The 27555-nt window shown below is 33.3% G+C and overlaps 1 protein-coding gene across 2 annotated transcripts; it reads left to right on the forward strand.

Annotated features, from left to right (window-relative positions):
- The first annotated feature begins 1545 nt into the window (after positions 1–1545).
- Positions 1546–27452, forward strand: LOC130898779 (protein unc-93 homolog A). Of its 2 annotated transcripts, none has more exons than XM_057808289.1 (12): positions 1546–1719; positions 5194–5383; positions 6049–6209; positions 6293–6392; positions 8278–8553; positions 11442–11665; positions 13035–13154; positions 14056–14370; positions 16419–16559; positions 19013–19142; positions 20778–20915; positions 23776–27452. In XM_057808289.1, the coding sequence occupies exons 2-12, from the start codon at positions 5317–5319 to the stop codon at positions 24000–24002; spliced, it is 1899 nt and encodes a 632-aa protein (XP_057664272.1). In that variant the 5' UTR covers positions 1546–1719; positions 5194–5316; the 3' UTR covers positions 24003–27452. The 2 variants fall into 2 exon arrangements, with proteins under 2 accessions (XP_057664272.1, XP_057664270.1); XM_057808287.1 differs by having other exon boundaries at positions 1615–1719; positions 5276–5383.
- Positions 27453–27555: the final 103 nt, after the last annotated feature.

The raw sequence follows: 27555 nt of genomic DNA on the forward strand, positions 1-27555 counted from the left end.
CAACTTCACTTTTTGACCACTCTATATGTATACCTCAGTACAACAAAATTGAAAATCCAATATCAGAATAATTATTTGATATATTTATAACTGAACTTTTAACTGTTTATTAAAAATGCGTAATATTGTTTATATTATAGCAAAATTACCGGAAATATATGAGTTCGGTTGATTTATATAATGATATACAATTAAATACTTAACAGCCTTGGCACAAGCTTCAATTAATCGATTCGGAGGCCACCAATATCATATTAATTTAAATAAGATTTTTTTATAACGAGATGCCTCGAAATCTTTCTTAGTAAATAGACGAAGACGAAAAAAAAACGATTCAGCTCATTATTATACTAAAAAAAAATTCACAATAGCATTGAATCACGTATAATTAAAACTCGGATTATATGCAAAATGCATATTTTTGCATATTCTGAATCGAAAGTTCTCACATTGGCCTACTTGCAGTAAATTAAACTGTTAGTTAAACTTATGCTGCTAAATGGCTGGATTATTCCAACGACGATATTGAAATCACGAATTTTGTGGACAGAAGAAGCTACGTCTCATAGTAACGGTAGAGTGAATCGCCATAATATGCACTACTGATCCGAAACGAATCCCCGTTGGATGCAGGAGGTCCAACATTAGGGTCGTTGATCTGTAAATGAGTTGTGCGGAATTCTAGAAGACAAATAACTGAGCAATTTTTTTTACGATACAGTTGATAGAAAAATATATTTAGACTTTCTAAGAAACTAATTGTCACTTCTTGTAGAAGACATACCCTCGGCCATTACCACATAATGGTAAATTATTCCATACATGTCCAGCATTTTTTAGATCCCTAATAGGTGGATGGGATATAGAAGTTTAGGCCTGAGTTACTTAGATTCTTATTTGTGGGGCCGAATAAAAGATGTGATCTACACCAAGAGATGATATGATTGAAAGAATACGACAGGCAATACGAAGTATTTCAAAAACAGAAATTGGAACTGCTGACTTATGGACATTTTGAACACAATGGCAACTAGCAAATAATTACGTAGCTAGTTATTAGGTTGTTAATTGTTAGATTTGTTACATGATTTGTTCCCATTGTTGGTAATATTAGATTTAAGAGGCAGTTATTCTAGTATGCTAGTAGTACACGTGGCAATATCTTGGAAAGCTCGAAAGGGTAAACATTACGTAACAGTTATGTTGTCTCCAAAGGAAAATTTAATGTACCGTATCGAGTCTCGTCTCGTAAGCGAGAATATCGTGGGTAGCACTATGTACAAATTAATACTCAATGAATCTTTTAAAATCGAGCTAATTCATTTGATTTTTTATCGTGGCATAATTCTAAATTTTAGTGCTTTTTTCCTAAATTTACTCATTTGATTCCCAAAATATGATCGTATTTCAAGTAACTTCTTTACAAGTAAATCAGAGCCTTATTTGTAACTATAAATAGTTCATGGTTAAGTCGATGAAAAAACAAGGCTCACAACAACCTGTGTCTCTCACCCCCTCCTCCAACCCCTCTTTATTGATCTGAGAGGCGTTCTGACCGTGAGCTAAATAGCGAATCAACCCCAACTCAGAATCCTGTACGGAATCTGCTTTTAGTTTTGATATCAACACCGTGTCTGGAGTTTTATTATCGAATTTAACTCGTATTTAATTAGTGGTTGAAAGTATAAAATGGGTGATACTAATAAGTGAAAATATTAGGTAAATTATTGTATTTTTATATAGGATTCGCATGTTGTTCTTATATCAATATTTAGAATGTGATTGAATAAGACATTTGCCATGTAAGGTCAAATCAAGGCAACTATGAAAATTTATACAAATTAATTTATACTTTGTTTATATACTGCTTAGAATTTCATATTTAATATCTTAAAATAATAGGATAAATAGTCAAAACAATCGACTTATATTTATTATTATAAGTTTGTTTAAGTTTTTATTATATATTTGTGTTTACCTCCCAGTTGTTTCTACTAATATCAACAGTCGCAATTACGGAAAATAATATTCAATTTTTATTATGGTTTATTATATTTCAAACATGTTATAATATTATTTGAGAATCGGTAATGCACATGATAATTCACGCATATGAAGACCATTACAACCAGTTGAATGCCTACGATGTTTTATATTTAATGTCAGTTTCCTACGCCTTAATTTAAACAAGTTTCTAGTCTACAATTTCTTTATTTTCTTTCAATCATTTTCTCTGTCTTTATTAGACAATTAGAACGGTTATATAATGGATAGTATGAAGTGCTATAAAAATGAAATTCGTCTATTGTCGAAACATTACTGGGAACAAAAGTTTAAAGCAGCCATGGTAGTAAGGAAAATATGTGAAATTGAAAGAAAAGACACTATTAATGAGCGAACGGCACAGCGTTGGTAACAAAGGAGCTAGCACTCGCCGATGATCAAACTCCCTTAGACCTTCTTAAGATACCATACATCACCATTTAGAATAATTATATAAAAGCTGTCGAATTAACCGAGATTTAAGCGAAACGTGAGTCGAGTAGATGTGTGTAAACAGCTACTTACCCTGACGAAACATCATTGTTTTATTAGATAATCAATTCAGTGGTTAGACAATAAACAATTACCAGAAATAGTCTTAAAGTGAGATTGTAGTTCGTAAACATTCCAGCTGATGCGATCGTATGAGCTTTTATCAGAGAAATATCCAGGTTTAGTTAACCGAAAGCATTTTCTCTTGCAACAAAACAACATATTGCAAAAATTAGACGGAATAAGATCGAAGAATTTGATGGAATTGACCTCCTATTACATCCAGCATTTAGTCCTGGATCAGACCTTACAACGACAAATTACTGTTTATTCAGATCAATGACAAAATTCTTGCTTGGAAAAAATTTGTTCCAGAAGATGCTTTTACCAAGTTCTCAAAGAGCTTGCAGAAAGTTGGGGTGAAGCCATAAAATACGAAGGTTTACACTTATTAAGGCTTTTTCATGCTTATTTTATGAACAAAGTGAACATTTGAAATCGACATTATTTATGAGACACCCTCTATAAAAATAAATACTTAGAAACAAGTAAATAGAAAGAACTTTATTCACTAATTTTGATATTTAACTATAACAATGCTAAAAAAATATTTTAGTTGTAATTATTCAAATTTGCTATTAAGAAACAAGAATTCTTTTATAATCATTTCTATTCCAAGTCTATACACTATTCTAACGATGCTTCCATCTTTCTTATCAAAATGTAATCGATAATGTTCTCGTCTGACGAAAATCTCTCTACTGCAAGTGAAACTTTGAGGTTAATAAACAGAAATAAGTCGCTGGGGACCATATTTGGTGAATACGGTGGGTGGTCAATCAATTTGAAGAGCAATTCGTGAGTTTTAACCATTTGTGATTTGTGCTCACCTTAATGTAAGAAGATCCGTTGTCATGATTGAAAAACACTTTCTTTTTTTTTCAAATGCTCTGACTTTTCCGAAAAAAAGTCGTCTTCATTCAACCGGCTTATAAAATCATCTTTTTAAAAACATATTCACCTTATTTTCCTTAAGCCGCGTCAAGCATTCGGAAAGATTCGGAAAATCTTATCTTTTTGTTAAAAGTTAGCCCTTTGGCTATACACTCTTGTCTTCCTGGTTGTCTGGACGTCTTAATTTGTGTGTGTGTGTCTTCGATGCATCGGGTAAACCCTTTCCAACTTTCTTCCACAAGGAAGAATCTAATCGGAGTGTTCCTTCGCCTTCTTTACAGCTGTCCGTGACACTTTCTTATGGATTACGAAGTTACCGTGTCTTGGGGTATCCTCTTAGTGGGTATTCGCATTTTTTTGTATTTTTTATAGATTCTATGATAACCTAACTTAACCTATCGATCCTGTTGTCCTCCTTTTTACTTTACCTGTTGTGCAATCAGTGCTACTATGAGTGTCTGCATATTCTGCAGCATACTCCATTGCTCAGGCGTTTCTTATCCTGCTGTAGCTGGCGTCTTCTTAGCAGCTAGTGCGTAGCTACTTCCTGTATGGTTATCGTCACTGGTTTGTTTGTTTCTTTTTTATTCGGGCTATACAGGCATCCTCTGTAGTTCGCCGGGTACTTTCCTCTGTTTCACGCAGGGCCTGTCCATGTTTCTCTTGTGCATCTAACGCAGGGCCTGTCCATGTTGCTCGTGCATTATCCGTGGTGGAAACCTTGGCACTTAAAGTATTGTACAAGTCCGATTTTTGTAGGACTGTTCTTCTACGGGCTACCATGAATATTGGTAGTAGTTTTTGGCTGTTGTCATAAGTGCTGATATCTTCACGTTGATTTTTTGTATGTATTTAGTTTGGGTGAGAAATAACACCGAATATTATTTAAAAAAATATTTTTTCAATGGCAACCTTGGCATTGATCGAATTTTTTTGTTAAAATAGAATTTATTATACAACGCATGATAAAAAAAGGTCTGTGACGAATTGGTTTCTTTAATAATTTGCACCAGTTTTTAAGTCGATATGATAAATCGCAAAATCATTCTATGTCTACCGAAACGACATTGAGATTCTGTTAAAAATGTGGTTTATTTTTAACCAAAAACAAATTAAATATTTATAACAATAGAGCATTGTCTTTATACACATTTTCTTCTTAGACCATTCGAGTATACAAAGGTTGTTCAAAAATAGTCTCAAATTAGGAATAAATTCAAGATTTATTTGTCGATTTCTTTCAATCTAGTGGCTTACACATTTCTTTTTATTTTTCGGTTATGAAAATCTATATATATTGATGAACAATTTCTCTTATGTTTACACCTACTTATGTTTTTATTACAAAGAACAAAAAGGCTTAATCAAATGATATTAAAAAAACCCTAGCTTCATATTTAAAAAAAAATATTGTTGACATCGTAACTTTGAAAAATTGGAATTTTATTTTCCTAACTTGATAAACTATTTGACTTGTTTTTACATTGATTTCAAAAATGTAAATTGCACATTTTATATAATATATGTCATTTAGTAAAAAACTGGATGATTTAGTGGAACTTGTACAAAAAACATTTTTTATATCCTATACTCATCTAGTTATAAAATTAAAATAAAATTAACGTAAAAAACCGGTACATAAAAAATTCATTCTCAATTTAGTCAAAATGTTATACAAACTAATTTCTAAATTTATTGGTTAAGTTCAAAAAAATGACTCGAAAGTTTGGAAAGAAGCGGAATTCTAAAGTGTCGATACAAAACGATTTTATATGATTATTTAAAGATCTACTATGTAATGAGTGCAGATGTAGAACTTTTCACAAAATGGGGAGCCTACCGAATTTGCACGAGCTTGGAAGGTCTCAAGGAGGAGAATCGGGCTACAGACCAGGTAATAATTAAATTTTATAAAGGCCGGTTGACATGATGCAACCCAACGTGCAATGTAATGCGTGGCTTAATATTTCTTAATAAAACGCATGCGCAATTCAAAATCAGCTTATTTTTTCATGTAGATTTCGCATTTGCAACATGATCGGTTTTGTGTCATTTGTATTGCGTACAAGCTACAATTCTTACCTTACTTAGCTTTGTTATTTTTATTTTTAAACCAACCACCCAGTATTATTAAGTAAAATTTGAGGTTAGGAAGTTGTTTACTTTCACTGATGAAATATTTGGTATTGCTTGATCTAATTCATTCTCCGTGGTGACGTAAATGTTTGTTTAGAATAACTAGAAATCACACACAGACAAATCTAGCAAATAAGGTGGATGTTCAAAGACTGCACTACACGAGTTTGACTGACTGAAACGTTTTATACTGTTTGGTGTAAAAAAATGAACATTCACATTTCCATGTAGACGGTTATTTTTCTCAATTTAGGTGTGTGTAGCAACTGTGTGATGTCCTAATTAAAGTGTACGTCTATTTATCACAAAGTGAACTGAGAACCTTTTTTGAAATTTGTATTGATCTCTATTATTAGTATTTTACTTTTAAAAAACAAAATTTCTCAACATGCTTTCATTATTATTATATTCACAACATTTCAGGGCCTGCCCTTGGTCATTTGTGTGGTGGGTGTACTAATGCCCTTACAGAAATGGAAAGAACGAAAATTTTACATAGATTTTCCGGCCATAATAGAATTACTAAAGCCAGAAGTAATCCACAAGACCCTCATAAGATAGTATATGATGAAGTAACAGTGGAGGTATTATATGAATTTGATTTTTAAGTAAAATAGCTGTTTTTCAATTGGGGGGTTCAGAAAAGCTGATTAGCACTCATTTACAGGGAATAAGGCGAAGGGATTCAATCAACAGTTCCATTGGTGCTACATCTGTTAGAAGACTCTTGGCTGTAGTGAGAGGAGGAAACCAAAGTGGTCCTATCGGTAATATTTTTGAAAATTTTGAATAACCTTTTATGTCAAATATGTATCAAGGACATTTGTATTTTTAGTAATTAATATTTTTCAATCATTTTTATTTGACGTTATTATCAACTATTACATTTATATATTTATATTTTAACCCTTATTATCAAATTTATTATTCTCAAAATAACTCTCACTGTGGAGCGAATAAAATATGAACAAATATACAACCGTTAACAAAAAAATGTTTGATTAGAAATATACGCAATTGTACAAAACTTATTATACGATGTGTGGTTATTAAATAACAAGACTGCTGATATATAATATTTGATTTTCATTTTATATATATTTTTTATATATTAGTATTTATTATTACCTTCAATATATACCACTCTTCTATCCCTAGATAACTCCATGCGAATATTTTTTTGTTCGTAACCGTGCAGGAAGTCTTTCTGTTAGTTTCTTAAGGACGCACGCTGCTTTCTCTTTCACAGCTTCAAAAGTCTCAAATTTTGTTTCTATTAATGTAAATTTGACTCTAGGAAAGAGGTTAAAATCACACGGTACAAGATCCGGCGAATAAGGCGCTTTTTTTTCTGTGGCCCCCATCCCGGAATTACAATTTGTTGCTAGTAACTTTTTTTATCGTCTATATTGCACTAGAAGAGTTCAATCTTTCTTTTAATCTCGGCGACATTATTTACACCTAAAACTTTTGCAATATCATCTAATGCAACCCTTTTTTTTGATTTTGTTTTTATAATCATCATTATTAGGGTTCCACAATAAAGGTTTACCTTCGTAAACGTTAATTAACCTCATCAAATTCTCCTGGCTCCAAAACTCTTTACTCATTTTGCGGAAAAACCACAACACACTTTTCTCCAGAATATTTTCAATAAAAAAATACAAACAATAATGTTTACATCCAAAAATTACGCCGGAAAACCACTTCAAAATACACTAAAACAAGCCAAACAGGTGGTAGGGGAAGTCACTGACAAAAAATGTTCGATCTAGAACGGGAACATTCTAGACAAACATAAATAGCGGCCCCTTTTCCTTCCATACATGAAATGTTTGTTGGGATAGCGTAAATTTTCGACAAATGTTTGGCAAACAATGTTTGTCCAGTGGGGAGGCGGCTTACAGAAACCACTTTACGCCTTTAAAACACAAAAAATCCAAATCAAAAACTCTCGAAAATACGCGAAATTGTAGGGTTTTGGTGTTTAAAATCGCCTTAACATAAATATGTTATGCTTAGAATTCCGTTGTACATAATTATAACCTATTAAACGAAAATGAATAAGTAAATATCAACATAAATCGATTAATTTACATTGAAATTCAAGTTAAAAATTTTTTTATTCACACTTTTTGTTTATTTTTTCTCTAATTTTCGTTAATACAAATATTAAAAATAGGCATTTTCTAACCTCAAATAAACTCTAACGCAATACGCCGACATAAATATCCAAGTATGTATTTATAAGTATATAATAAAAAATGTAAAATATATGTGTATACCTGTTCTATTCATTATATGCATAAAAATATTATTTCATACGGAAATACTCAAGAAATAACTTGAAAACATATTTTTAATTGTGTACTAAAAGAAGTGATACGCCAATGGATTACGAATCCTTCGTGTTTTTATTACTCACTTATTCATAAACATAGCCTAAGGATTATATATAAAACAAACTTTGTTAATACGATAAGTTATAATTCACATTATTAAAAAACATACGAGTATAAATGGCGGCACTAATGTGGATCCGTTGTGAGGCATAAAAATTCCGAAAATAATTTACTGTTATTGGCGTTTAATTTGATACACTGTTACATTGAGTTCTCAGTATATTGCAGAATATTTTCTTATTTTTTTTAGGTCGACATGAATGTCCAGTTTACACGAAGAGGATACTGATAGCTAATTTGATAGTAATATGTTTCAGTCATTTATTTTCGTCGGTACCGTTGTTGTCGTTTTTGGTACTACAAAGTTCCGTTACGGTATGGTACGATTCATCTGTTTCAGAAATAAACGCGTACCGAGGATCTTATTTGGTAGCTGGTAGTTTCCTGATAGCGGCCATAATGACTTTACTGTCGCCATGTATATTGAGAATACTCAGTCCCGGTACCACTGCTGCCTTTTGCCACGGTAATTTGACCAATTTAGATAATAATCTAAGTGGAATTACTCAAAGTAACAAGTTTAATTGTGTAGATAAGTCTTTTCTTGTTCATTGCGCAGTTTGTTTTCCATAATCTTTTCGTGATCCGACAATAGAGTTAGAGAAAGAGAGAGGTATGGAAGCAAGTGAGTCTAAACTTCTGGTAAAGAGAGAAGGAACATAGATACCCCTCTCTCTACTCAATTCTTAATGGATCTTTAATATCAACTATATGCATAAAACGCCAATCAGATGTGAGTGAAGTGAGATTGAGAATGATCAATTTCACTTACTAACCTTTCTCTATCTTTAATATTAACTTTATGTAAAGTAAGAGATAGAGATACACATGGGCGTACCCAGCGATGGGCGAAAAACGATCGCTATTGAATTTTGTTGCTGGAATTATTGCAATTCTAGAAAGAACTATTTCAATGATGAAAAAATTGTTCAGTTGATCAGAGCCATTCAGTAGATAATGAGTTGGATGTTACGGATGCTCTAAGATAGCTGGAAAAGGAGAAAATAAATTGCTTATGGCACAAACTAAATCTTGTAGTCAATCAAGCTAGCAAATTACCGGAAATAAGAAACTTAATTACAACACAAGAGAAGGATATGTGTGAGTGTTCAGCTTGCAGGAATAAACCAATTTTCATAAAAAGTTTAGTCATGATTACAAAATATTCTGCGATTTTGTAACCTATTGTAAAGGTTTGACCTAGTAAAAATATGGATTTGATTATAATATTGGTGAAATCCTTGAAAAATCGCATGATATCGTGGAGATACTCGGCGTTGAGTTGACAGTTTCACGAATTGTTCAAAAGCATATACACAGGAGTAATCCGACATCTAAGACTGCGATTGAATACTGAAGACTGTCGTTGATCATCCCTTACCTTGACTGTTCAACTTCATCATTGAATGTTAGTGTATCTCAAAAAAATACACCTGGCTTATCCTATCTCCTTTTAGCTCTATACACTTTTCCCAGCGATGTTCAATAAGATCGATACCCTTTTTATAGAGAGAGAAAAAGAGATAAATGCTCTATTGTCAAAAAAATATTACAATTTGTAGGCAAAAGCATGTAAAAACTGAAAAACAAAAATAGTTAAATAAAAATAAAACAAATAAAATAAAATTTCAATATACAGAAGAAAACCACAATGAGTAACAAAATTATTGGTATAATTAGTATAGTCCATAGCAAAAATTAAACCAATATGCAGCGTGTTCGAAATTAAATATTATTATTAGAATAGAAGTCGTTTACAGAGTAGAAGACACTTTCCAGTAGATATGTCTCCTTTTTTGCGGAATGCGGGAAAAGATGATTTCGATTTGATTTCAATTGGCAAGTGATTGTGCATTTTTTCGTATTGTGAAATATTGAGCCCTTAATTAATTCAGAAGTGAAGTAGGTGAGTAGGTAAAGGTCGTGCTCCGCGTTCCTAAGTGGATAGCCGTGCAACGATCTCTGTCCCTGCAGTGAGCCCTGCTGTTTAGTTCGAGTAAATATCTAACGCACCACACGTTTCCCAGAAGAGAAGGTCATATAGGAGATGCGACTCAATAAAGGCATAATAGACTGTTAAGAAGATTGATAAGTTCAGTTCATTGGAAACTGATTCCAGCGCAAAACAACAGGAACTTTATTTTTTTAGTTAAGGTGGCCATATGTAACTCCCACTTCAAGGAATTGTCCACAACATAATAAGAATCGTCAAGCTCCTCAAAATAGCCATTAACTGCCGACATCACTTCCTCTTGTTGGAAAATCTTTGACCACTGAGCCATTTTTTCAAGTCTGGAAACAGAAAATAGTCCAATCAGGCTACATCTGGCGAATAGGGTGCATGAGGTAGCAATTCAATTTTTAACTCATTAATTTTGGCTATTACAATAACTGATGTGTGAGCTGTTGCAATAAGTTCGTATTATACTCGCCATTGATACTTTTTCCTTTTTCAAGATAATTAATGAAAATTATCCCACACGCATCCCAAAAAACCGACGCCTGCAGATTGAACGGTGTTTGCCTTCTGACCTATGTTTTCCATGTTTACAAATTCATAGAAAACATTCACCATTTATGTCTTCCAAACAAACACTAAACAACATGACGTCTTCAAACTTGAAACATATACTGCATGGATTGTGTACTTTCTAAAATAGTGGTGATTTTTAAGTTGCTACGGCCTATCTCTAGGTAAGGCTAAGTACTTCTGGGATCATCCTCGTATCTTCAGAATTAGATCTGTACTATAATCTGTGAAAAAGGAAGGATTTGGAAGGACATTGAAGTGGATGTACTTTAAGATGAGACTAACATTTTTCCCTGCAACTAGGCATTTTAAGTACCCTTCGAAGGGTAAAACCTAGCTGAGAAGTACAATGGATAGTACAAACTGACTGGGCTGGTGTTTGATGAGTATTCATCGGAAACTCTTTAAGGAAAATCCGGACTGGATTGAAACGAAACTTTTGTACGGAAGTTTTCTACAAATCCATGAAAAATAATAATATTATAAGACGTGTAAGCAAATTGTAATAACTTCGTTGATAAGGCACTGCTATAAATATACATTATGTTCTTAAAATATCACTTTTTTTAATTTCGTGAATTGAAAAAAAAATCAAACTAAATTTGCCCTATTTTTCCACTTGAAATATCATTTCAAGCTAATGTTGTACATGTTATTAAAGGCATTGACCTTTAGTACAGTTAATCTTCGCAATTTTTTCGGGTTTGTCTCGATTTTTATAATTTGATAAGTTGATCATGAATCGCCCTTGGGAACGTCCTCAAAATTAGCATATCAAATGCGTCTTAGTGAACCTTGTATTACTTTAAGATTCATTTTTACAGGTTTAATGATGATTTTCTATCTCTCTCACATGTACAACACCGTATTCGTGACAATCCCAGTTTATATTTTACTAGGAATAATACAGGGTGTACTGTATTGCGCCAATATATCTTTTCTTCTTATTCTGTCACATAAAATCACCGGATTGTTTCACGAGGAAGACGATGATGGAAGGATAACCAGAAGAACCGTCATTATTCGAAGAACGGCGAGGGCGTTTCAGGTACGTATTCTTAATATTTGATTCTATGTATATTTCCTCGATGAGAATGATTAGATCCCTTCAGAAATTCATAAAACTAAAATTAAAATAAAATAATATCAACAATGACATCTTCAACTGGGTTTTCTAAAGCTATCGACAACACATATGACACAGAGCATCGATAAAGATCAAATAAGAGATGGAAACGTTGGCATTTTATGAAACTCAGTTTTATTTTCAGTCCTCGATCCGCAACACCAAATTTAGTTGGATTTTGGAACGTATTTTGAAGTCTAGAACTCAAATCTTCAATTTTTTTCTCAAAATTTATTCTAGTTTTGGAGTTCGTGTATGGTGGCAGTAATGAGCTCTTTCAGCTAGTCACTTAATTTTGTGTTGTGATTGCACTTGCAATTTTTAAAAATATTCTTATATCGACTCAAAGTGTTTCTGTTACCTTTGTGGATGTGATATGATCAAAAAATACGAAAAAATTATGAAAAGTGAACTTAAATATGAATCTGTACAGGACGCTGTTCCACGTACAGGCATTGGCAATTTCTTTGTATGTAAGTGTGAATCTTCGTCGCTAGGAAGCAGTTAAAACATTTAATTTCGCAAAATGTAGAAAATGCTTTAATATGTGGTACTAAATTATTAGAACAAAAAGTGAAGCTGCAGACTATTATTCCGTTCTGTTCTCATGTCAGGAAACGATAACTGGAATGTCTTAAGACAAGACATGTAAAAGATAAAATAGAAGATTCTCAACAATATTGAGATAATTAGAATAAATTAAAAGGAGTTGAAAGAATATATATTGAAAATTTGAATACTAAAAAGAATATTAGTCACTAAAGGTTTGTTCCAACCTGAACCGTTCTTGGAAGCGTTTAAATGATATTTTCTGCACAATCTCCGGCTATGCACGGTACTGTCTATCAACCTAGTATCGGAAATGGTTCAGAAGTCAGTTAGAACAGAAAATAGAATCGAATAACAGTAACTACCCGGTTGGAACACGTAAACTCTATTGCGCAGAATCGTCACCGTACCATGGACGGTTTTTTTGATGCTTCTTCTTCATGCGTGTATTAGGCGCAGACATCCTTGCTTCCTATCCTGCTTAAAGGTTGTCGCTCCACCTCTTTCTTTCTTTCTTGGTAGAACTCATTGGTTGACATCATCTATTTTGCACAATCTTCTGATGTTCTCACTTCTTTCTCTGTCCAGTAGGGGTTTTCCGGCTATCCTGCGTATCATCCTTCCCGATCTAAATCCCTGTTATTAATTCGTTAACGTGATAATACTGTTTATTTTGTTTGTGATGACTTTTGTTTCTTTTGATGCGTTGCAACAAACCTTATATATTTTTTAATCGTTTCAGGGTTCACATGATATTGGACTTATGTTGGGGTCTTTATTATCAGCAATGATTATAAGTCACACTTTTCGCTTGAACAATACCAATGTTCTTGTGTCTACAAATTCTACTGTCGAATCTAATGTAAGTATTAATTATTTTTAGTGAACAAAGAAAAGGAAATGAAAAATTTGAATTAGTATCTCTTGATTAACAATGTCTTCATTCCAATTTTATTTCCATGAGTAGAAGCATTTCTGGAAGGTGTAGAAGCATTTCTGGAAGGTTTTCTTCGGAATGTTCTGTCGTTGCAATGTCAAAAATGGTACTGAACACATTGTATACTATGCCATACACTGTCTCATTTTACAAAAAATAATATTGTCAATTCCATAAAGCTCATTAATTTACAAGTGAGAAAATGTATTAATTAAAATGGAATAGTCTTAAAATTATTTAACTTTAACCTCTAGGGCCGGATTAAGCTAGGGGCTTGGGGAGCTATAGAATATATAGAATATAGAATGTTTTTGATGTTATTTTTTTATGCAAAAAATTCATCCCATCTAACTTTTTAGCCTATGCAAAACAAATAAGCAATCAAAAACGAAAATTGTATTTGTTTTTTAAACGTGTAACTCACGGGAAAGCGTGCGCGTGAAATTAAGGATGCTAATCCGAATTCCTTAAAGGGGCTCCGTCTTTATTTTAGCCCGGTGCCTTATAAATCTAAATCAGGCCCTGTTAACCTCCAATATCTTTCAAATAGTGAGAGGTTTTCGAATAAAAAAACGTTATGATCCTTTTTTGTAGAATAATAACACAATTTTGTATACGATGATGTAACTATGAGATATATTGTAAAAAACAGAAAATTGTAATGCAGAGAACCTTTATATTGAAATTAAAAGCTAAACCACCCTTCTGGTCGTACCTAATAGTAAATTTTCTCGTACTTACAGCTTATCAAAATTAATGTTTTTGAAAGTCATATTTGTCCACCAGGAATTCGATAATATCCTATATATTTGTATACAATTTCTAGGTTTGTACTTATAACACCAGTTACCAACTACCATACTGCCAAAATAGCACAGATTACAGTTCTTCCAATCTTTATGATTCTAATAGTATTTTGGACGACATTTTTGATAAATCGGAAGATGGAAGACTGTGCGGTGCCCAGGCGTGTCCAGTTAGTAGTTCTTCATTGAATTCATCATCTATAATAGAATCAGGATTTAGGATTTTACCCGAACACACAACAAACATTTTAGTGACAGTTTATGGCGTAATGTGTGGGGTAGCAATGGTTTTAGCTATCTTTGGATTGGACACTAGAAGACAAGTTATATATCAGGTATTAAGATAGGGATATAACCTAAATATAGGACTTTTCGGAAACTATAACTCGGATTCAGGTAGATCACCTATCAGCTGATCGCGGATCCTAACCCAGAACGAGATTCAGATCACACTTTACTGGTTTAATTTTCGGTGGAAATTTCAAATTTGAAACATGATCCACAAGAACTTTTGATTTTTATCACTATTTAAGTTGTATAGTAAATTCTAGATGTTAAATAATTGTTATTGAGCAGTTAATAACGATTTCTCCCTCACACGGATTTTACACTAAAGTTTAATACCAATAATCCATTTTTAGACGACGCCGTCTGAAAGTTGTTCGTTCTTTATGCATTTACATACGGAAAGTTGCGTTTTGAGTGTTCCATGTAGTGAAAGTGACAGTTCCGTACTGCAAAACACTTTCGGGACGCTCTGGAGTAGGCCACTTCAATGTTGACAGTTGATAGTTTCACTTCGATGATTTTGCAAAACCTTAAATTATTAATTTTCTGAAATTATTTGTTTTATCCAAAGTTTTGTCTAAATTAATGAATAATGATGAAAAAGAAAACATCAGCGATGAAGTTACTCGAATCCACGCCACCTGATCTCATCGAAGAAAACAATGCGGCCGTTCTTAATTCGTTGCCGGATAAATTTCGTGCAAGGTACTAAAAACAGTACGAGCACTTTATGAAGTGGTGTCACTAGGAAAAATTATAAATAAAATGTTTATAATTCTCTATTATTTATTTTCTTTCATCAGTGTAATTGAAAAAGTTTTGGATCTTATGCGTCGTCAAAAAAAAGTTGTGTACGCCGCGGCTGAAATACTACTTTGTTGGACTCGTCTGTTGCTCGCCTCGTTTCACTCGTCTCGCAATTTTCACACTCATCCATCAGAGTATCACTTTCAGTCCTTGGTATACAAATAACTATTTTATGCTGAAATGCAGAAAAGTATAAAAACTGCAAACCTCATCGATCAATAACGCTGCTCGTGGAAATTGGTCATTTAAGAGAAATAAATCACTTTCAAAATACAAAAACTATAAACAAATCCACCTTAGTTTCCGAAAATTCAGATCATGACCGAAAAGTCTTTATCCTGGACAGACTGGAAAGTAATGTCGTTTGTGCACATGTCGATATTTTATTATAATTTGTTAGCTTATTATCTACTTTCAAATCTTGCCAAAGAGATTTGAAAATGAAAAATGGTCAGCCATATACAATAATGTTATGCTTATTGAATTTCGCATGGGTAGTACCACAAAACATGATGTTGTAAGTGCCTTCGTGATTGCCAAAGATGATTCTCTAAGGTCGGATGAGGTAATTTTGATATATCTGACTCTTATTGAATGGGAAGACCAAAAATATTAGAACACGACATGCTTAAGGCGGAACTCGAGGAAAATTCATGTCAGACAATCGAGGGGTTCTCAAACACCCTTACCAACCTTAGGAAAATAAGCGAAGCAGTTATTTGGATCCCTCATGACCTATTCGAGAACAAAACAAAGCCAATTGCACCATACAAAGCCGGGCTTCTATGTGGATTACACGCGAAAACCTGAACATTCGGTTAATACAGATCATTATTATAAACAATTGGACAGAGTAAATCTATCTTTAATCGAAAAGTTAACGGTACTTCAACAGAAAAGGCGATATTCTGCAACGCGACAATTCTAGACTTTGGAAAGAACCCACCATACTCACCGGATAAACACCCTCTGGTTTTCATTGATTCCTATTGCTATAACATTTTCTAGTGGCATTTAGATGATATTTAAATTGATTTTTATCGGTCCAGCTTTGAAAATTTGGTAAAATATTTCTTATAACGATAATAATTACATTATTTATTAAAATAAAAAAGTATTCTTTTGAATTTAATTTAAGAAAACAACATTACTTTCCGGTTTCCCTTTGTACTTTCTATTGCTTCATAATACAATTACAATTAGCGAGGTTGTTCCACATTTTTTACTTGTAATTTTTGTTTTATCATCTTAAAAATAAAAAAAAAACGATTTTTTCCTTTTTATTAAGAATTCTATGGACAAGGGAAGTATATTGGTAGCTTTAAGGGCAGTAAAGGAGAGCTTTAGAGATATAAGACTGCAAATGGCTGCACCTTTAGCTGTTTTCATAGGAATTGAACAAGCTTTCATGTATGCTAGTTTCAGCAAGGTAAATATATAATTTCTTAGCTAAAATCTTTATTATACGAGGGTCGTTTAACTTTTCACATCTTCTTTTTACTTCACACACTTAAATCTCTCTGTCAAATTTACGTGAAATTTTGACAGATGACATTAGAAACATGGTGGAAACTAACCATATAAACACCGTCGCGAAAGTATTGTATTTCTATCGTTAAACCGCCCTCGTATATTATACAAGGTAGTAATTTGAAAATATCGTCGGTCCCATGCCAAAATCATGAATCGTTTTGACCGTTATTCGTTTGACCTGAGTGCACTATAAGTCTTAAAATGACCAATATTAGTCACGCCAATTCTCCAAAAGGTCTCCAGTGGATTTCACCAAGAACTCTCCACGAATGTGACAGCTTCGCGTTTTTGGCTTTGGAAACAATTATTCAAAATATCTGAATGTGCCGGTTCCGTGAATTCGGCGTTGTAAAGTCTTATATTTAATTTATCTGAATACCACATTCGCGAGTTTGACGTTGCGAACATTTATTTAGATAGATCGGAAAGTGTCGGTTTAGTGATTATCTATTTTGAGCTTTACATATAATCCTGAATGTAACATTTTCGTGCTTTGGGAATTGCAGACTAGGTATATATCTGTGAATATTGCACCTTCGTGTTTTTCACGTTGCAAAAAACTGGATAAATTCAAGTGAATGTGTTGTGAAATATGAAGTAGGACTTTCGCATTTAATTTTACAAATATTTGCTTCTAAAAAACGTGAGTGCCACAACAAAAGGAATTGTGCAAATGGCCGATAACAATTAGCCATCGGCAATTTGACAGTTTACAGCTTAGCCAACCAAGATGCTCTTTGTTATGTTTGGGAGGAAGCTCGAGGAAAAAGAGGATTAGTTGAAATCTCCTGACGGCTCCGACTGTTGTGACCTCCAACAAAAAAAACTCCATTTTGCTGTCATGTACTCGAAATCAAGTAGATTATAAATTTTTTTAAACCGGTCACACAGAAATGGAGTACATTCAAAAATAGAAGTAAAAGCGAAATATGTTCCGGTGTATTCTGCAGAAGATTGGACACAAATTGTTCATAGTGCAAGGACAAGACCGCGACAAAAATCTGACTTTTTTGATTTTAAGATATTCCGAACACAGTCTTTTAACATGGATCAAATTCCGTGGCGCTAAGTTTGCTGGCTTCGCTTTGTGAAGGATAAGCCAATACAAATTTTGTTTTGAACCAATTACAATATTTTGAGGAAGTGAATTGTTCTACTACAGATCTTTGAAATGTAATGAAAAAATCCGGGACTGATTACCAGAGCCAAAAGCGTCGAAAAATGATTCGGAAAAAAGTGGTTAGTTTTTTTGTTATGTTTTTTGTTACAAATGATTTTTGATTTTTATTTATTCTTAATTAGCTAAGTACTACAGTTTATTTCCTTGTTCATGTTCATTAATTGAATTTGCAAGAACTCAACGAGTACATTTATTTTAAATCTTTCAACGGCACAAACACTAATGGTCTTTTTTTCAAAACAAAAAATGAGCAATTATCTCGTACTATAATTTTGCACATTCATGTTTTTGGCATGGGATCGATAAGGACTTGACAACTTTTTTTCAAAATAAAATGTAAACCATTTGAGATATTTCAAAAACTTCATTATCAGGTTGAAGTACATTCAAAACATATATGAATGGAACTCGACTTCGCTCAATGGCCACCGCGGGCACGTTTGCAGCGGTTGTTTCGTTGGACTCAATTTTCCATGACTTGGCCACACATTTCTGCCGAAACGACCCGCCCAATACCGCAAATTTTGTTTATTGACAATCCCATTGAGCCAGAAATGAGCTTCGTCACTGAAGATGATTTTGCGATAATCATCTTGGCGCATCTTTTCCAGAGCCCAATCGGAGATCGCACGTCGCTTCGAATGGTCCATCGGCTTCAATTCTTGTGTGAGCCTGATCTTGTATGGATGTAAAGTAAGATCCTTACTCAATATTCGCCATAAAGTTGTCTTGGCGATGAGAACGCCATGGATTTGACTGATTTCGATCATTTGCTACGTACGTTTTAAAGGCAGCGATATTTTCGACACTTCGACCAACCCGTAGTCTCACTGGCACGGCAACATCATACAACGAATATGTAGACTCAAACTTTTTCACTAAACTTGTTACTGCCTGTCTACTACGTCGATAATTACGACCGAAAATCGGAGTTAACGCTCTTAAAGTAGCGGCCACCGACTCCGAATTTCTGTAGTAAATTTTCAAGATTTGCAGACGTTGTTCGCTCGTGTACTTCACCATGATGAACAGGTTATGTCTACTGAATAAACTAACAGTGACAGTTCGATGTTAAGTGAAAAGGTGCGTTCACAAACTAAATTCAAAATTGTCAAGTCCTTATTGGAAAACCCATTAGTAGTCATATAAAGCAATGTTTTTTGTTTCAGTCTTACGTTGTTTGCACTTTAGGAATAAATAGACTGAATTTTGTTTTTTTGGGAATGGGGTTACTACAATCAGTAGCAGCTTGTACGCTCAGCATGCTGCTGAGATCTGTCCGAAGATATTACGTTGTGGGTAAGCTAAAAAGTAACAAATTCAAAGTATACGATTAAAATTTTTTCATTTATTTAGACTCTCTCTCAACCATAAATACTAAAAAAGCAGACACTTATTATTATATACTCAAAAATGGTTAAAAATGAGAGAAAAAAATTTAATTCCTATCATTGTTGTGCAACAGTTCAAAGTTAATTTGATGATAAAGTTTTAATCAGACCTATCTGGTCCCGGGCTTCGAGTTTTTCAATTTTTTATGTTTTTTGTCTCATTTTACCAGTCCCTCGCTCCCACTATTCTCAAATCTCTTCTAACTTCCTCCAACAGTATTCCCATGACGAAATTTTTGGAGGTTTCCGCTTTCCTGTTGAAAAAAGCGTACTGTAAATTTTTATTTTTTGTTAAGGACTAGTTCTATGATACTAGAATTGGGACAGTAGGAGACACAATTTCATTAGTGTACCTACGGTACGCCGTTGTACGAAAGGATGGTTTTGATGACTTGTCATGGCATCACAACGAAAGGATGTCACATATGTGTGGCATCACGGTATTAAAGATCTAGAGATCTAGTCATTTTCCTTTTCAATTGTAGCATATCTACATTAAATTATATTTTTTTCTGGATATTCTTCAACTTTTTTCCAAATTCTCCACGTTTTACCCATCCATCTTCTATCATTCTGACAGTATATCCCTAACCATTTCTCTCTATGCTCTAATTATATGGGATATACTTGGGTGCTTATACAATTCTGATATTTCTTTGTTTATTCTTCTTCTGTAAATTCCATCTCTTTAAATTCCACCATAAATCTTTCTCAGCGTCTTACTATTGCTGACGGTCTTAATATTGCTTCGCACATACTTATTTTAGCTGTTCGTTATACATATATTAAGTTTAACATTCAAATACATAAAAAAATTGGTAATAGATTGCTTAAAACCTAATTTGGCGGCTATAAAAAATTAACAATCGAATTGTTATATAAAAAACGAATTAGTAGCCTTGACTGATATAATTTGGGGCAAGTTTTACTCACCGACGCCTCAAGAGTTCATCTTCAAAACAACTGAACCGATTTCAATAAACTTGGTATCTTTCAAAAAAATTTTCCATCTTTTCTGTGATATGTCTAATTCTCTCTGTTACCATTACCAAGTATTTAATCACCCTACGTTGCTCAAATTTAACTACTATTGCAGATGTAAAGATAAATGATTCATAAAAGGGTCAAGGGCAGAGATGTGATTTAAAGTTTGTAGGCTAGAATCGTTTGATGTAATGGTAACAATTTGAATGCAAAGACACATTTTCTAATAAAATAGGCAATTGGGTCGCACCAGGAAATCAAAGAACACGGAGTTGAATAGATAGGGACATATACTGTGTCCCTGGATGGATGAAGGGACTTTATTATTTAGAGTTTATAGTTATGAGATCCGGGAACACATTGTATAATAATCGCGCAAAGTATACCTCATCACGTATTGATAGAAACACTTATAAAACATGAAAATATTTTAAGCGGTCTTTTTCCAAACACTTTTATGCCAATTTTTTCTACCAGAAGTATCTGCGACATTCTTTTTTGGCCAACCAGAACGATAGTTGTTCGCCGACAGAATTATTTTAATGTGATTATATTTTAGGTGTTGGTTTCGCGTTTCATGGTTGTCTTTTTATGGTTCTTATCGTGTTAAAACCGAGCGAAGATGACCCAGCTATCTTCTATGTGATATCGGCTGCCTGGGGAGTGTGTAATGCCACGTGGGAAATGCTCAGTTTCAGTGAGTAAACAAGTGTTTTTCATGAAACCAGCAACCAATAATAAAATTAATTTTATTCACCAATTCGAACCATATGCTTACTAGTAATTTAAACTACTTTTGAACAATTGATAGTATCTATAAAGATGGAGTTTTCTCAAGTCTGACTGTTGGAAATGCTGTCATTTTTTTCTGCAAATTTAAATATTCTCGAATTATTATTAAATTTAAATTTATTTCATAGTAAAAACCAAAAATTTTATACGATATATACTTATTACTTGATATTTTAATTTGGATAGTAGTTTAATATCCTAAGCAGTAATATGAGCCAAATTGAATGAATATAAAAGTCAAATTAATAAATGTTTCAACAATATAAAAGACGATTTTAATCTTGATTTAATATCGATAAAATAGAATATTTACGAAATTCATTTTCATATGGTGTTATTTAAATAATTTTTTATGTTTTTTCTTTGCGATGGGGGTTTTGTTTAATTCATAAAAACACAACCTTGTAATGAAAACAAGTAGGTAAACAATTTTTTCTACGTTATTTTTATTATAATATTCACATTTTTTTTCATTCATTTGCATTCATAAAGCATGTAATTTCTGAATCGGTCTAAAAGCGTGAAAAAAAGTACCGTAGCGATTAATTTTTTCACGCTTTTGCGTTAAAAAAACGTGCTGTAACGTGTCATTTTTTAACGCAATTATAAAATTGTTTTATCAAAATATTGGGCTTTCTTTCTCATGTCAATTCGTTTCTCCGATAAACTGTCACACTTTTACTTCTTGATTTTTGTTCAAGAAAATCCGTTTTGTGTCTACTTAAAAGGAGTGTAGTATTATTATTAGTGATGGAGAGTAATAGTAAAGAAAGTTTAAACTGCACACCAGAAGATATTGTTGAATCGGCAACTGCAGCTATGAATCTTCTTCCTGAGTAATTGAGTAACCAGTATTTGAAGGAATATAATTCTTTTATGGAGTATCGTACTAAAAAAGGTATAAACAGCTTCACCGAAAGAGTGTTACTAGCTTACTTTGAAACTAAATCCAAAATCTGGAAGTCTTCAACACTTTGGTCGACTTATTTAAAACTGAAAGGCACCCTTATGGTAAATAACGACACAGACATCAGTAAATACTCGAAATTCATTGCAAAATTGAAGAATAAATCAGTTGGCTATAGACCCAAAAATGTAAAACATTTGTCCGTGAAGAAATTAATAAGTTTCTGTTGCAAGCTCCAGAAGATCATTATCTCGTGCAAAAGGTGTGACAGCAAAAAATTTTAATGTACGCTTAGATATTATTTGTAACATCGTTCAGGTTGCTTTAATATTCGGAATCACAGGAGCTCTGCGGAGAGAGGAATTATATAAAATGAAGTGTAATGATATTAATAATACCGGAAATGTTTTAATTATCACAGTATCTGATAAAAAAACTCATGTTCAACGTGGAATTACTGTTATTGGTGAAATAAATTAAACAATAAATTAAACTCGGCGTAATTATTCAGTTTAAGTTGCATACGCCCGATTTCCTTGAAATTATTCCTTCACATACTTTTTTGAGGTTGAAAATTTAGATAGGTTAGGTTACGTTAGGATAGGTTAGGTTAGGTTAGGGTAGATTAGGTTAGGTTAAATTAGGTTAGGCTCTTACACAAAATATATCTTCTTTTTCAGCAGAAAAAACTATATAATATACTAAAATTTCAAGGAAATCGGGCGTATGCAACCTAAACTCAATAATTACCAAACTTGGTAAACATTTATAAAAAATATAACAACCAACGACCCACAAATGTCAAAACAGATCATTTCTTTTTGCAGTATAGAAATGCAAATGCAAAACCCAAGTTGTAGGTATCAATACCTTCTCAAAAATTCCCTCGCTTTTCATAACATATTTGAATTTATCTAATCCGAAAAACTACACTGGGCATTCATTTCGACGCTCTTGGGCACCTCTATTAGTGGATTCCGGTTATGATATAATTCAACTAAAGAAGCACGGTGGGTGGAAATCCAACACAGTTGCGGAGGGTTACGTGGACGACTCAATAAAAAACAAAATGGATTCGGCAGTAAAAATTTTAACGGGAACAACTAGTTCGACTTCAAGCAACATTGTAAATGTTCACGTTTTACCAATAATCCAATAAGAACTGATACAACTATAGATGATGTTATTTCTTTGAAATCGTTACATGTTGCCAAATCAAGTACCAATAGTAATATAACTTCTTCACTTCAAATTAATAATGCTCACAGTTGTACTTTTAATATCACTATTTCAAATTAAAAATTGATAAAAGTTTTGTCGAATTTTTTTAATTCTATGGACGTAGAAAAAATTTTGTATGTAACTCGTGCGTAAGGAAACTTTTTTTCACTCGTGAAAAAAAGTATACTTTACTCACTAGTTGCATAAATAACTAATATTTGCTTAGTTTTGTCCTTAATATACTCCAAACCATTATTATAGAATTAAACACATAAAAATATAGCAGTCTTAAGAAGATATGTCCACGAGAGAAACAAAAAAAGGAGAAGAATCGAAAAAGGAAAACAAATATTTTGGGTAAATGATTGGAAGAGGAAAAAAATCAATTTTGTTTCATAGAAAAAATTAAAGTCTTATAAACAAAAAACTAATTAAATCATTGTGAAAATCAAGCAAACTTACAAAAAAAACATGAAGGGAATCCTAACCCAACCTAAAAAAAATTTATTTTCGATGTTTTGTGACCAAAATTAACATGGATCCAGCCTTCAAATAAAACCCATATTTTACATTGAAATGCGATATAGACTAACAAAATTAAACGTATCCACTTTTTTAATTAATTATTTTGTTTCAGCTTTCCTAACTGGACATTATGCCGATCACTGGGAAGCCCCTTTTATCAATACGGCCTTTTTCAAGTTTTCGGGACTGTCTCTATCGTTTTTTCTCCACGGTTTCCTCTGTAACATATGGAAATTGTACTCTATAGCTTTCCTCATGGTTATAGCTGTAGTTTTTTTTGCTTGGCTGGAAATATGGCTGGAAAACGTGAGAAAAGTGAAGAATATATCTAGATTATGACCTAGACTTAGCTTTTGGTAATACATAGCGAACATATCAGCAAGGTTCAGAATTCTTTTTAATCAGTGATACATTATCTGATTAAATCAAAAACTCTTTGAGGAATTTCATATAAAATTTATTTCATATTTCGGAAACTATGATCTGAATGATTAAAATTATCCTATTCCGAATAGTTCAAACAAAATAATGGATTTGAGGTTATATTTCTTCCAATATCAATAGCAAAAACAATGGAGAGGATGCGTCCTCGTGGACTGACGGTTTGTTAGATGCTTACGGAATTTTATACGGGGAGTAAAATTATTTTTCATTTCTTAAATTGATATGACTGCCGTGCGTATTTATGAAATATTGATTGTTCCTCGCATAACTGTCTTCTGCAATTGATATCGGAAGAACCATAACGGTTGTTGTACCATCTTACTCTACCGCCACATAACATCGATTCTACGAGGCATATTTTTTAAGTAAGTACCGTTTTGGAATTAAAAAAGAAAGTGCAAAGATATCGCAATAATTTTATTTTTACATGAAAGCCTGTACCTTAATCTACTTTTCTACATAATTTCCGTGAATATTGAGGCACTTGTCATAACGTGTCACCAGTTTTTGAATACCCTCCTCATAAAATTCTGCCGCCTGACTTGTTAACCACTGTATCACAATTGTTTTGACTTCGTTATCGTCTTGAAGACGCTGACCGTCCAGGTGTTTCTTCAAGTGCAGGAACAAATGGTAGACGCTGGGCGCCAGATTAGGGCTGTAGGGAGGATGATCTAGAGTTTCCCATTAAAAAGATTTGTTGAGATCTTTGGTCCGATTAGGACGGGCATTGTCATTCAGCAAAACGATACCTTTACTCAACTTGCCACGTCTTTTGTTCTGGATTGCACGACGCAGATTGTTCAATGTATCACAATAAGACCCATGATTTTCCGGGCAGAAATTGTTTGCTTAAACTTTACTTTTTTGGGTGATGATGAATGTGGCCATTCCATGGATTGTTGTTTCGATTCTGGTGTGACGTAGGCCACCCAGCAATGTTTCGTCCCCAGTAACAATTTGGTCTAAAAAATCTTCACCTTCATTGTGCTACCACTCAAGGAAAGTCAATGTACTGCCTAAGCGTTAGGTTTTGTGCAAATTCTTCAACATTTTTTGGAACCCAACGTGAACACAATTTACGGTATTTCAAGTTCTCTGTCACAATGCAAAGCGTTTGTTTTCATTCACCTTTTCGTCCACTTTATGCACCAAATCTTCATTAACGACCGAAGGACGCCCACTCCGTTCTTCATCATGCACATTTGTGCGGCCATCTTTAAATGCTCTCACCCATTTCCTTACCATTCCATCACTCATAATGTTTTGTCCACTGATCTCACGATGAATATCGATCGGTATTACGCCTTTAGCACTAAGAAATCGTATAACAGCTCGTACTTCACAATCGGCGGGATTCACGATTGTCGGAGGCATCTTAAACCCTCAGTAAATAACGTATACAATGAAGAATCAGACTGTAATGGCATCTGTGTGTAGACCTTGGGGTTGCGCCGGCGGAATCGCAAAACGGTACTTACTTCAAAAATATGCCTCGTACTTTGTTCCATGTGGGATATTACAATTCATATTCCATCCCACCAGTTCGCCAACACACAATTCTGCCACAATGATCCCGATCCAGTTTACTAATCGAAGTATTATATCAGATGATTGGTTATTTCGTTTTCGAGTTACTTAGGCTTGCAGTTTTTGTACTTTACGACATAAGTTCTCATAAGTATCAAATTTGAATGTAAAAGCCTTGTACTTGGGTAAATAACGGCTCAATAACAATTATTTAATATCTAGAATCAATTATACAACTGAATAAACATCTATAAACATTAAATATCATGAAAAATTACTTTCATTGAAATATCGTTCTCGTTTAGGATTCGCTATTAGCTAATAGGTGATCTAGATGTTTCAGGATCATATATAGAGCAAAAAGACCCAACTTTCTTAATATTGTTAGCTCTATCTTTTTTACTAAATTTTTCCATTTGATCCTGTCCTTTGCCTCTTGCCCCTATTTATTCATAACAAACTTTTTTATATCTATCTTTACGTCTTCTATCCATTTCTTCTTTGGTATTCCTTATTTGTCTTTCCTCCTTTACCTACCTTTGCTGTATTCTATAAATATTTTTTCAGAAGACGTATCCCAGCTAAGGTTGCCAGGTGGCCAAACCTAATTATTAAAACGGTACAATAAAAAAATGATAAGATTTTCTTAACTGAAAAAAAATAAGCAAAAACTTCTTCTCTTCAATTTAAACTATAGAACAAAAAAATTTCTTCCCTTTGAATTACACAATAAAAAATAATTATTTATATTTTTTGGTTTACCGAAACCTGCTTTAAGAGCTCATTTCTTTCAAAATTTATTTATAAAAATCCTTACATCTCAATTTAAATTCTACAACCAACATTTTGGCAACAGTGTCGACATACGTTTTTCGTCCATTGCTGACCTATTAAGAAAGCTCTTTCAACGTTTGCGTTATCTGGGATAAAAAAAAGTAATATTGACAACTTGTTAGGAATTCTGAAAAGCAATCTTGACTTATCATTGATTTGAAATAGGCTACTCATTTTTTATGAGCTAACAGCTTCTTGAAATCAACGTTCTTTTAGTTAGTGATTAGAAAACGAGGGACGGGCGGCAGTTGGGCCTGCATGAGCGACCGATATTCGACTCTCGTCGCTTGCGCTCGACCACGCTCGTTTGCGAAATGTAAAAAGCCTTACAAAAGGCCTATCTATGTCCGGCTTTATCCGGACGTCTGGGCACGCTAGTCCCAGCCATAACTCTTTGTGCACTTGAGCAATAGATGGTTGATCGCAAACGATTCTTATTTTTACATTCGTTCTTCTCCAGACTCCTTCATCAGAATATGAATTTCTCCACAAATATTTTTCACTCCCACATTTTCAATTTATTTGCAGCCTCTTTCAATAATATCCATAGCTCGAAGCAGTTGGCCGAAAAACTGTTATATAATCTGTAGTTTTACATTGCAGTTTTCTGTAGCTTTGTTTTCCTTTCAAATTCTTTTTCCCATCTCTTGAAATCCTTTTTTTTTATTTGTAATTGTTACTCCCAGATATTCAAATTAGATCACCTCTTCAAGTATCCTTCTTCTTTTTCCATTTGCTGATCCAGGATCATAGTTTCCAAAAAACTCTTGTGGTAATTTATTTTTCATTTTAATCTGTCATTCTAATAATTATAACACTAACAACTATCTGTGAGATAAAAATGATAAAATGTTGTAATTTAATTCTGGAAGAGAATTAAGTATTTTTCTGATGGTTGAAGCACACATTTTCTACTGTCTGCTAGTATTTCACATTGAATAACTTGTAAACACATTTTGGAACTATTAAAAATATTATAAATGATATTGTTTTATTTCAAGATTTCACATTTTGGCATCGACTACAAAATAGTCACAATGATAAAACAGTCAATATTCTGCGCAATCCATTTCTCTGCGTACAT

Source organism: Diorhabda carinulata, chromosome 10, assembly GCF_026250575.1.
Source record: "Diorhabda carinulata isolate Delta chromosome 10, icDioCari1.1, whole genome shotgun sequence".
Classification (NCBI taxonomy): Eukaryota; Metazoa; Arthropoda; class Insecta; order Coleoptera; family Chrysomelidae; genus Diorhabda; species Diorhabda carinulata.